Source organism: Meriones unguiculatus, chromosome 2 (genome assembly GCF_030254825.1).
Source record: "Meriones unguiculatus strain TT.TT164.6M chromosome 2, Bangor_MerUng_6.1, whole genome shotgun sequence".
Classification (NCBI taxonomy): domain Eukaryota; kingdom Metazoa; phylum Chordata; class Mammalia; order Rodentia; family Muridae; genus Meriones; species Meriones unguiculatus.
This window is the reverse complement of record NC_083350.1, coordinates 140,658,429-140,671,351: the sequence shown is the minus strand read 5'-3', so window position 1 is coordinate 140,671,351 and position 12,923 is coordinate 140,658,429. Positions and strand designations below refer to the sequence as shown.

General features: G+C 41.9%; 1 protein-coding gene across 4 annotated transcripts in view; it reads right to left on the bottom strand.

Moving 5' to 3' along the window:
* Positions 1–1,448: 1,448 nt before the first annotated feature.
* Positions 1,449–12,923, bottom strand: part of Kcnmb2 (potassium calcium-activated channel subfamily M regulatory beta subunit 2) — a 272,219-nt gene continuing 260,744 nt past the window's right edge. For all 4 annotated transcript variants that reach the window (XM_060378194.1, XM_060378191.1, XM_060378193.1 and 1 more), the window contains exon 5: positions 1,449–2,898. In XM_060378194.1, the coding sequence (XP_060234177.1) occupies positions 2,614–2,898 (285 nt within the window). In that variant the 3' untranslated portion in view covers positions 1,449–2,613. The remainder of the gene's footprint in view (positions 2,899–12,923) is intronic.

The following is a 12,923-nucleotide window of genomic DNA, read 5'->3' as shown; positions in this document are numbered from 1 at the left end:
TGTGTGTACAAATGTGTGTGTGCTGTGGAGCTCATGTGTACAGGCCAGAAAACAACTTGTGAAGTAGATTTCTTTCTTTCTGGCATATGGGTCCCTGGTATTGAACTCAGGTCATCAGGTTGGCTGGCAAGTGGCTTTACTTGCTGAGCCAACTCCCTGGCCCTTAGAATGCTAATGTCACAAAGGACCCCTGTGTCTGTCTGATGGTCTGACACCTAAATTTGCCACCAAGAGGATAACTGCCTTTCTTAGCCACCTCCTCACCATGTCTTGATCGAAGTCTTCCCATTCAATTCTCTTTCTTTGTCGTTTCTATGATCCCTTCTAAACCTCAGAATTTCTCAGGGTTAATTTCAAAGATGTCAAAGCTACGGTAATGGCTTCCATAATGAGAAAACTACATGATGAGCCTTTTCTTTGCCTTCCATGATGACTATAATTTGGAGGGAAGTGATTTAGCATCTGTAGGCTGAGGTAATGATGGTCCTCCAATGGAGATGCTGTGAAGAGCCAATTAGTTAACATGTGCAAGGCATTTAACATGTTATTAGTTCTGGATCTTTCTCTGTGACGACAAACATCTAGTTGTGTTCACATCTAAGTTAGTTTAAAGGTGTTGTTGCTGTGTTGACATGTAAGGAGGTCTTAGTTAATACTCTTTGATGTCATTATTTTGAGTTTTTCTACATTCTTATCAATTGGGATTTTTTTTCTTTTTTCTTTTCCACTATTGAGGATTAATGACCCTGGTTTTAATGAGGCAAGTCCTTTAGAGATACAGCTAAATGGACATGAGGCAAGTCCTTTAGAGATACAGCTCCAGGCCTTAGCTGGGGACTTTTAGCAAAATCTAAAGAAGATAAAATTAATATATATCATAGTGTTAGCATGAATGTTTCACTGATAGATCACTTGATGGGAAACCTAGCGAACATTTAAGACGGCAGGTTTCAGCCTATGGTCCCAATGATTTCTCTCCCATCTCGACAAGTACATTTGAAAAGAAAGAACAGTAATAAATAAATTTCTGAAGTGTTTTCTAAATGCTTACCACATAATATGCATTGTTTAGGCATCAGAAAAAGGGATTTTCTTTACAATCTCTTAAAATACCTTCAAATACAGCAGATTAAAATTGTTTGGACTACCATGGGTTGATATGTTCTGAAGGCAAGAAGTATTCAAATCTTGCTATTAAGTGAGTTTTAAAAATTTTTACTTACACATTTGAAGTCCTGATCACACCCTAGGGATTTATTTGTTTATGAAAAGTCAAACTATGAATTACAATATTCTGCTTCCTCGGATTAGTTTCACCAGTCATTCCACAAATGATTTGTAAAATTTTGCCATTACCTAAAAAACATCGATACTATGTTACAAAAGGGTACTTAAATGTAGATGAGAAAGATAGATGTTTGTCTTCTCCTTTAGATACCGATGTTAAATAAAGGATGGAATGTCTTTATTTAAAACCAACCCTTTACCCCCACCAAATAGAATGAGTAAACATCAATGTGAAGAAAGGCCTTTTAAAACCTATTATTCAGTTCAAACGTGTTAGGAAAAAGGTCTATTCTGCGTATAAAAAATAACAACAAAAAAGGGGATAGTGAATAGAAAAATAAAATATGTAGTGGAGACAAAGATTCTGCATACACAGCTTTAAAACCACAACAGGCAACATTTTTCAGAAGGAGAGACTATACATTCATTCACTGAAACATAAATTCCTACAGAGTATATTCCAACATGGTAATTGGCCATAACAGACTCACCCATTGCAACCAATTTGCCAGTCTTTAGTATATTAATATTTACCTCTAACAGTTCAGTGGAAATATAATCAAGATTATTTCACATAAATATCTTTGTAACATAGACTTTCCTGAACTGCAATGGCATACCTACCAGCAGCCAGTCAGTTCACTGGAAACAAACTCACCAGCCTTGTCTCCTACACAGTAGCAGGGTCATAGATGGAAAAGGGCTCTGTTTGGAAGACATTATAGAATTGAAATTATTTAACAAAAATCTGAAGCTGTGAATGAAAGGTAATGAAAGAAAAGTAGCTGGCTAGGTTTCCTCTCTTCCTTACAGTGCTGTGGTTTTTTAAAAAAAAGTTTAACACCCCTTAGTCAGCAAACAACCCCTTCACTTGCTACAGGGCTCAGTGTAGAATAAGAAAAGAAAACCACGTTTTTGGCTGTAGCTTCAGTAAACAACAAATGAAGAAAAACCTTGTCTTCAAGAGGTCTGGAAACTCAGAACACAGACCTCGTCGCACGGAAAGTGCCTGCATTCCTCCACGACTCTTAGCAACGTGTAGCTGAGCCCTATTGTGATGGAAAGAAAAGGACAGACTAGTTCCAGCATCACAACACGATAATGAAACACCTGACCAACAAGGAACAATTAATTCTCCTGAATAATAAGGACATCATGTTTGCATATAGGACAGCATTTGCGTTATTGCTCTACATAGAATAATATATTAAGGAACCCATAACAGACTGCACATTACAAACTTAAGGTTCTTTGGTGAAGAATGAAAGAAAACAGTATTTGAGCTTTAAAGAAAAATATCTAATCCATGATTTTTTTTTTTTCCTTTTATCTATTTATCCGTTGGATCCTCTCACAGAGCAGGGAGAGGTACTGAGTTAGTTTCACCATGGCGACGATTGCCACGCCCCCAGCCATCATACAAGTTGGCCAGAAGAGGGAATGGAACAGCACATTGGAGCTGTAGAGTTTGGTCAGGATGACGCTCTTCTGGTTTCCTTCTGGGTCAGAATAGCAGGGGAAGTGTTGGTGTCTCCTGAAGTTTTCCATGACGACACTCACCACGGACATGGACTCTTCAAAGTTGTTTCCACACTTAGGAATATAGGAGCACTGTGAAGAACAGGAGAAACTGTTACCAAGAGGAAAGGTAAGAGGGTATCAGTCAGCCTAACTTTATCTGTGAGACAAACACGGTGGCTAACATTCAGATGTTGAAACCAATACCTCCAAACACCAGAGAGGTCACACACTGATTAAAGTAATGCTTTGGGGTTCCTACTGTCTCTTGGTAACTCACCTGTAAATTATTTAGCTGTTGATTAACATCTAATTATGAATTATATTAGTCTGCTGTAACAAGTGTACATCATACATGTAGAAAAAGAAAGTATTACTTTTTGCTATAGCAAAGGATGGTGGGTCTTCATTACTCTTGATCAAACACACTTGTCCAGGGGCTCAGAGTGCAAACCTTTCTGAATTCCGTTTACCCATATAATATAAAATGTTACCATAACGTATGGAGATGGTTAGTTATCAACTTGATTGGATGCAGAATCACCATGGAAACATACCTTTGGGTATGTCTAGGATAGTGTTTTCAGCAAAGTGAAACTCAGTAGGTGATAAAACCACAGGGGACATTGGTCACCTGTTCCTTGGCTGAAGTGCCAGGCTGAACAACAAAAGGTGAGTTGATCACCCCCACTCAACCCTATCTGCTTCATGACTGTGGGCATAACATGACCAGCCCCTTAGTCCTTTCTGTCCACAATGGAAGAGATCCCCTCAAACTGTGAGCCACAACAAATCTGTCTTCCCTTATTTTTTCACAACAATGGCAAAAGTAATTATTACACATGTCAGTATAAAAAGCAGTTTATGACCAGACATATTAAACCTGTTAGAAGAAAAAGTGGGGAAGAGCCTTGAACTCATGGGCACAGGAGACAACTTCCTGAACAAAACACCAATAGCACAGGCTCTAAGATAACAATAAATGGGACCTCATGAAACTGAAAAGCTTCTGTAAAGCAAAGGACATTGTCATCAGAACAAAACAACAGTCTACAGATTGGGAAAAGATCTTCACCAACCCTATATCTGAAAGAGAGCTAATATCCAGAATAAAGAACTCAAGAAGTTAAACAGCAACAAATCAAGTAATTCAATTAAAAAAATGGCATAAGAGCTGAACAGAGAATTCCCAATTGAGGAATATCGAAAGGCAGAGAAACACTGAAAGAAATGCTCAACATCCTTAGTCATCAAGGAAATACAAATCAAAATGACCCTAAGATTTCACTTTACACGTCAGAATGACTAAGATAAAAAACTCAAGTGAGATCACATGGAGAGGATGTGGAGAAGGGGGACCCTCCTCCACTGCAGGTGGGAATGTAAATGTGTACAACCACTTTGGAAATCAATCTGGCACTTTCTCAGACAATTGGAGTAATGCTTCCTCAAGATTCTTCTATAGCACCCCTAGGCATATATCCAAACCATGCTCAAGTACACAACAAAGAAATTTACTCAACCATGTTTGTAGCAGCTTTTTTCGTAATAGCCAGAAGCTGGAAACAAACCAGATGTCCCTCAATGGAGGAATGAATACAGAAATTGTGGTACATTTACACAGTGGAATAGTACTCAGCAATTAAAAACAAGGGAATCATGAAATTTGCATGCAAATGCTGGGAACTATGAAAGATCATTCTGAGTGAGGTGTCCCAGAAGCAGAAAGACACACATGGTATATACGTGGATATTAGACATATAATATAGGATAATCATACTAAAATCTGTACATCTAAAGAAGCTAAGCAAGAAAGAGGACCCTGGGTAAAATGATCAATTCTCACTCAGAAAGGCAAACAGGATGGACATTGGAAGAGGGAGAAAACAAGCAACAGGACTGGAGCCTACCACAGAGGGCTGTTGAAAGACTCTACCCAGCAAGGTATTGAAGGAGATGCTGAGACTCACAGCCAAACTTTGGGCAGAGTACAGGGAATCTTATGAAAAAAGGGGGAGATAGGAAGATCTGGAGAGGGACAGGAGCTCCACAAGGAGATCAACAGATCCAAAAAAATATGGGCCCAAGGGTCTTTTCTGATAGTCCAACCAAGGACCATGCATGGAGATAATCTAGAGCCCCTAGATCCCCTGCATAAAAGTAGACCATGGCAGATCAGTCTCCTAGTGAGTGCCCTAGTAGTGGGAACAAGGACTGTCTCTGACATGAATGCAGTGGCTATCTCTTTAATCACCTCCCCTGATGGGGGTGCAGCCTTACCAGGCCACAGAGGAAGACAGTGCAGCCAGTCCTGATGAGACCTGATAGGCTAGGGTCAGAGGGAAGGAGAGGAGGACCTCCCTTATCTATGGACTGGGGGATGGGGATGGGAGGAGATGAGGGAGGGAGGATGGGATTGGGAGGAGCTGAGGGAGGGGGCTACAGCTGGGATACAAAGTGAATGAAGTGCAATTAATAAAAAATAAGTTAAAAAATAAAACAAAAAAACCAAAAAGTAGTTTATGAATGTATTTTTTGTTTTGACTTGATGTTGGTCAACCAAACTACCTTGGGCATCTTGTTACTGTCATCAAGTCAACTGCACCTTTGGTGGATTTTGGACAATTGAGGGAGGCTGAATAGAGGCCCTTGAGGAAACGGAGATTCCCACTCAGCACCCACAAGTGCCCTTTCTTGTCAGGCAAGGGGACATAAAGCAGGATCCTAGCAGAGGGCACTCACTCTCTGTGGAGGACCTTCCACTATTTTCACCTACATCTCTTGCTTTCTGTCCCTTCTACCTCTCTATCTCTCGTCTTTCTTTCCACACATTCATCAGAAGTGGGCTGTGGGTATTCTGTGTGCACTGATCTGAGATCTGGGTACTAGACTCTGAGAGAAATTTACATCTGTAAATCTCACAGGGAGAAAATATAAAATAAAGGAATTAAGTCTCAGCTAGCAAGAGTCTTTCTGTAGTAATTTTCCCCGGCTTACCAGCAGCACCAGGAACTTTGTGGAGCTGTAACCACGGGATTATTTGGCTCTAACTAGCAGACATTTCCCTGATTAGTTAAGAACAGAAGACGAGCATGCTTGCAGTGTTTGGCATGGGGCCAAGCACAGCTATGAATGTAACCCAACACAGCATTATAAACCAATTCAAACCATTGTGAGTGTGTGCACGCGCTAGTGCAGAGGATTTTTTTTTTTTTTTTTTTTTTTTATTGCCTGATTCTCAAGCATCCCAGATGCTCGTAGCCGATGACGTCATACCACCATGTTGAAAGGTTGGACACAGCCCTGGTCATGCTTAACATCATGTTCTTGTAGCAGGGATCGGTTGACGCATTAAAATATGACCAGCTGTGAGTCAGTGTCCATCCACTCATGTGTGTGAACCCAGTTGAGTGCTGACTTAGCCTGGCACTGGGGTGAGAAAGAGAGCGGAAAGCATCTTCATGGGACGTTATGATTCAGTGTGACTGTGGGCATGGGGTTTCACGGGATAAATTTTTGGCCAGCTGTATGACTTCAACTTTCAGGCAGATCACATTGTTAGTATTTTAAAGAAATGGTTCTTGAAGCAAGCAATTTTAAAAACAGCAAAGCAAAACAAAGACAGAGAAGCCATCTATGGCTGAATTCAGGCTGAGCCAGTCTGAATTATAAGCACATCGGATCTTGGTATGTTTTTGGGCTTACCGTATGGCACTTTCGGTGTCTAACGAGCTAAGTTACTGAAATGATCCCAGTGAAAATGGCACTCCATTAAAAAATGGAGTTTTTTTTCATTTCCTTCTGCTGTGGTGAATCAGTTCAACACACACACACACACACACACATATATTTTAAAAAGAAACATCATATATATTTTAAAGAAACATGTCAGCCAAATGGCAATGATTCTGTCACTAGCAAAGATTCTCCCAAATAAAACAAGATATAAAGCCCCTCTGAGGGCACCTGGCAGGGCTGTTACACAGAAGAGCCTTACTAACTTTTAAAGATGATGGGGCCTGAGAGGTATGCGTGTGGGCTGGCTGCACTCCACACATGGCACACACCGAGGTAACACAGACACTGGTGGTGAGAACCTGGGTGCTTGGGACCCTCCCGACCTGGCTACCTGCCACTTCCCGTTTCTGCCTGTGAAAGCGCCACGTCACGTCGGTTGTTCATTTGTCGATATTGACAGACGCCTCGTGACGGTGACCGTGTGAGGTCGTATAACTAGTTCCTGACTCAAGTCCACGCGATCTGGTTCCTGTAAGCACGCGGCCCTCAGAACCAATCTCATCTGTGTAATGAGGTTAATAGAGGCTTCCCGGCAGCCAGCTCTCAGAATTAGACGATGAATATGCATAAGGCCTCCATAAATTTTTTTATTAGCACATTTTCCTGCTGGAACATCACATCCTCTCACATGCTCGTCTGAAGTCTCGAATCAAGTGCCATGCACAAAGCTGAGGAAGCTCTGAAGAGGGCGGAATAACCAGGGACGGAGTTCTCACAGGACGAGCCTGCCTCACGGCTCTCTGGAGACCTGCATTGCACCAATTCCACACTAGGCTCCGGGCATCTGCTTCTGTCGCCCCAGCCGTGGTCATGAGTACTCTCTGGAAGTGAGTGTGGATTTGAAACGAAGATTTTGTTATTGTAGTATAACCAGCCGTATGCTACAGAAGTGGGCATCACGTGAAGTGATGATTTAATTATCACATGACGTCGCCACGTGGTTGGGGGAAGTTTTATGTGAGTGGTCTGGAATATACAGAACATAGTTCAATAAAAAGTTGATGCTGTATGTCTTTCTAAGTCATTTTCCACTTTTTTTTTTTTTTTTTTTTTTTTTTTTTTCACTGAACCTGGAACTCAGTGATTGGCTCGATTGGCTGGCTAACAAGTCCCAGGGTTTCTCCTGTCTCGGTCACCTCTCCAGCCCTGGCAATACAGATGTACCACTTTTAGGTTGGTTTTGGGGAAGCCGAATTCAGGTCCGCATGCCTGCATCACCAGCACTTTCTGACTGAGCTGTCTCTCCAGCCTTGCTAGTCTATTTTTCACTTTATTAATATATTTACCACTTTTTGAGATTTTTATGTATTATATTTTATATTGACTCCTATCCCCAACTCCTCCAAGAGCTATCCCCTATTCCATAGCCATCTAACTTTGAATCCTCATCTTTTTAATTACTTCTCTTAATTTTTGAGTTTATAAGTACAGCATACCCTCTTCTTCCCACCATGACCTCCCATATATTGCTTTCTTTTAAGTTGATGTCTTCTTTCCCCATTAATAATTATTATATATGAGTATGTACGTGTACATATATATATATATGTATATATATATGTATAAATAGAACCTACTCAGTCTGTATAAGGTTACTTGTATGTACATTATCCATTTGGTATTGGATAACCAATTGGTGTACTTTTACATGGGCAAGAATATTTCTTTCAACATTCCTTAGTTGTCCTTAGTTCTTTGTGTAAGGTTGAGGCTCTGTGGTTTTTCCTTATCCATGTTATCACATTTATTGTTGTCCCTGGTCAGCTCATCTTTGGACAGTTGTGTTGGTGAGACTTTATTGGTGTAGTTTTGATAGTCCTAGAATACACAATCTTATAGCAAACTCCCTGATCCTCTGACTCTTACAGTCTTTCTGCTCCCTCTTCTACAATGTTCCCTGAGACTTAGGGCAGGTTTGCAGGTGTATCCATTGGGGCTGGGTCCACAACTCTGCATTTTGATTGGCTGTGGCTTTCTGTAATGGTCTCCATTTGTAGCCAAAGGAAGTTTCCATGATGAAGGGTGAGGACCACACTTACCTGTGGGTTCAAGAACAAATGTTTAGAATGTAGGTATAAATTATGCTGGTTTAGTAAAGTGGTGGTTATAGAGTCTCCAGGATCCCTGACTTCACTAGCCCTGGGTAGCTGGCTAGGTTTCCAGTGCCAGGCATGGTTTTCTTCCATTCATAGAACTTTTGGCTATCACGTATGTATGTGTGCCACTACAGTACTCCTAGGGTGGCATGACATGCTGGTCATTGTTGTAGTTCATAATTAGGTAAGACTGTTGATTAATTCTTTTTTTTTTTTTTTGGAAGCTTACATGGTGCTTTCTGATACCATGGAAGCTAATCCTCAGGGAAGAAGCTTTCAGGTGAGTTCCAACTCAGGGCCTCCGCATTTGAAGTGAATGGAGTCTTTATGAATGTCTTCATTAAAAAAAAAAATCCTGTTAGTGCTGGGTATATACTCTCGGGTGGTCAACCTATCAGAGCCATGCCCTTCAGGAAAATCAACCCTCCCTCTCTGGGCAGCTGCCAATTGCCAATAGTTCTTCAGCTGGGGATGGGAACTTTGTGACTGCCTCCTGCCTCTGCAGATACTGTGTGTGGTTTGAGCTTGAGCAAGTCTGATGCATGTTGTCACAAACACTGTTGGCTCATCTGTGCAAATGTCCTGTTGTACTCGGGACACAGTGTCCCGAGTGCAATCATCTATCACCTCCGGTTCTTGCAATCATTCCACTTCCTCTTTCATAACGATTTATGAGCCTAGGGAGACTGGAGTGTAATAATGCTATCTCATTTAGGGCTAAACACTGATGAGGTTTGAGAGGTGTGCTGATCTATGAGTATAAAGGTAAGTTCTTAAGAGCTGGTTTAACAGTCTCTTTTTAACGCTGATTTTTGTTAACAAAACTGACTTCTCTCCCTAGCTCCTTTGATTCCTGAAGGGCAGAAACTTCCCACTAGTAATGAAGACCACAGAGATCACCCATGGCATGACTCTTCCCTCCTAGTTATGGAAACTTCGTCCTCAGCATCTCCTGGCTGCTTCTTCTTTTATGTGATCAACGAAGACCCAGCAATTGCATCTTTTCTCCAATTCTTTGGAACCCAATTGATTTTACCTTCCCTTCATCTCACTTCCAGGATCTTTTATGTCAATAAAGTTATTTTTATTCTTGTGATAGACAGGGAGTTTTTATTTTTTATTTTTCTAAAAAACTACCTGTTGGGGTTTTTAGACACACTTCACTAGGCACATGTGAAGCAGAGTGACAGGCTGTCATCCTAGAGACGAAAGATGGGGCCAGAAGCAGGCGCAGGATCTGGCCGAGTAACTTCACTGTCAATCTCTGTTTTCTTGCAATGATGGGGAAGGCATTATCAGTTCTTTGGGACTTCAAGGAAGAGTCTTATGTTTTATTTGCTCTTATATAAGAAAGAGGCTACTGTATTTTATGAAGATATTAGGTGTTTAGGGAAATCCAGATAATTATTGAGTCCAGATAATAAATATGGTGCCAATATGCCAGGTAGCAGGATACAGGTGTCAAAAATATGAACAATGTAGGATAGATTTTAGAAAGAGAATAAACAGGGTGGGCTGGTGAGATGGGAGAGGAGTGTGCCTAAAAGCCTTTCTGAAAAGATTATACCATCACAGAAGCACATCAGAGTTTTTCTCTTAAAAGCTCATCAGACACCAGGGCATCTTATTTCATGTGTCCTGAGTTAAAGAAACAAAATCACTCATGTAAAACATAAGTGATCTTGGTTATGGAGTAAGGAACTTTTGAGTTCCATGCATTTGTGAGGGACATGGGTCAGGTTGAGAGTATAAACTTGGACCTCTTCTTTTCTCTTTTGGCAGCTCTTCTCCTGACCAGCTTTAAAGCAGCAGGACCTCCCACTTGTAGTTTAGATGTGTTTGGTGTCTGCTTTTAGAACCCTTTGAATTTGGCAAGTAGGACTATGTGAAGTGTTCAGCAGAGGAAAGCAAGAACAGCCCAGGCTTTGCTGAATATGACCACCTCCTCCATTTTGGCACAAGGTTCTTTCTAGAGAGGTTCTTGCATAGAGCATATATATTTAACCATTTATGCCCGGTATGGAGCAGTGTATTCAACACTGTTCTTGTTGCTGTGATAAAGCACCCAACAAAAGCATCCCAAGGGAGGAAAGGTTTATTGTGGCTCAGTCTGAGGGCATGGTCTGTCATGGCAGGGAAAATGGCAGCAGGAGCCGGGGCAGCTGATGACATTACACACAGAGCCAGGAAGCAGAGGGTGATGAATGCTTGTGTGGTGCTTTATCATTTTTATTTAGTCTAAGACTTTAGCTCATGATAGGCAGGTCTGCTCATCTCAGTGTGTACTTAATCTAGACACGTTCTTACATACATACCCAGAGTCTAACCTAATCTAGAGAACTCATCGCAGCTATGTCCAGGGGCTTGACTTCAGGGTGACTCTACATCCTGTTGGCCACTGGCACTGAAAGAAACTTGAGAGACACTTGAGATGTACCGTGACAGAAGGCATCCAGAGCCCTGGGTTTGTTTAATACCAGGAGCGAGCCGCATCTCAGAGCCCCACAGTGTGCTGGTTTGACTGAGATGAGTCAGGTAATCTGACCCTGATGCTAGTCCCTGTCCTGTTTCTTGGGAAGAAAAAATTTTCTTCTCCCCACTTTCCTTCTTGCTTCCCAGAGGCATCAAGGTTTGTGCAATCTTCTCATAGACAGAGTCTTTCTCTGATTCTTACACAGAGGAGTGCTCAGATGTTCCAGAATTTGACCAAACGTTGTCAATTTATAGGACTGTGAGTGTGCAAACGTGTGTGTGTGTGTGTGTGTAGACAAGACATCATTCCTTGGATGCCTTCTACCTTATTTTTGAGACATGGTCTCTCACTGGCCTAGAACTTACAAAGTGGGATGTCTGGCCAGGGAACTCCATCTTTTCCTCCCCAGGGCTGGGACTACAGATGCATGGCACCATGTCCTACTTCTTACACAGCTCTGGGGATCAAAGTCAGGTCCTCACACCTGGGCAGTGAGCCCTCGACCAAATGAGCCACGAGTCTTCTGAACTCTTCATTTGTACTTTCTCAAGAGTCTATGTTGAAGGCTTTCTCTTCAGGAGACAGCAAGACAAGTAAAGAGTCTTAGATTTCAATTCAGTCCTAGTTTTTGGTTGAATGCATGGTGTAGGGGAAATTCATTTCTTGAACTCAGCTTCACTGTTGTAAAGTAAGACTCATGATGTGTCGACAAACACAGGGGATTGCGCTGCAGTTAAATGAGCCAGTATATGTAAAACATCAGTAGACAGTATACAGTTCCTGGCACACTGTGTGCTCTTGATAAAATTTGACTATTATTGTTCTAAGAGCAGGAGTAAGCAGGGTAACTTTTAAACAACATTTTAGTATGGTAGTGGGCATCTTCTGCACAGTGAGAACTTAGTTAATACCATTTTCCATTCCGGGCCTCAGCTTTGTCGTCTGTTTTCTGTGACCTGCCAGTGTCGTGCAAGATGCTACAGCATGCAAACGTGAAGCTAAAGAAAACCCGAGCAGCCACCCTGCCACTGTCTGGAGAGATGTCTAGTTGTCACGGTTGGATTGGGGAGGATGTTAGTGGGAAGAACCTGGGGACACTACCAAGCATCTGGAAGCAGAGGACAGGTCTCTGTCGTGACCACAATGTCAAGAGCACCCAAGTTGAGAAGCTCCGGTCTAGAAATGTTAGTCTCTGAAATTAGGAGACCCAGAGTACTTTGAATGGGTGACAGAGCGGTGACAGAGCGAGGAGCCATGCTGAATTTGCAGTCGTGAATAGTTGGTAGCTAATGGAATGCCTCGTTGGAAGCAATCATCTTCCCCATGACGATTATAAATTATAAATGTATACATTTCACACATATGGTGTCACACATCCATCAGAATGACTATGTCTTTTATTTCCCTCCAAAATTTATCTTAAGTCCACCTTTAAGAATCACTGGTATCTAGCAAGAAGTTTAACTCCCACAGGTGATGAGAACTCAGATGAGAAGCAGCAGCCACGGTGAATTAATATTCAGCTGTTGTTTATGGCTCTAGTGACAGTCCGGTGGCTGAGGGAATCGGAGGCCCTAAACCATGGTGAATTAATACTCACCCACTGTTTGTCATTCTAGTGACAGCCCACTGGCCAGTGGCTGAGGGAGGCAGCGTCCCCTAAGCCACTCACGGCTCCCAGAGCCCATCAGTCAACTAAGAGCTCCGTGAGAGTGTGCCAACTTATCCACTTTAGCAGCTTGAGCTAGAC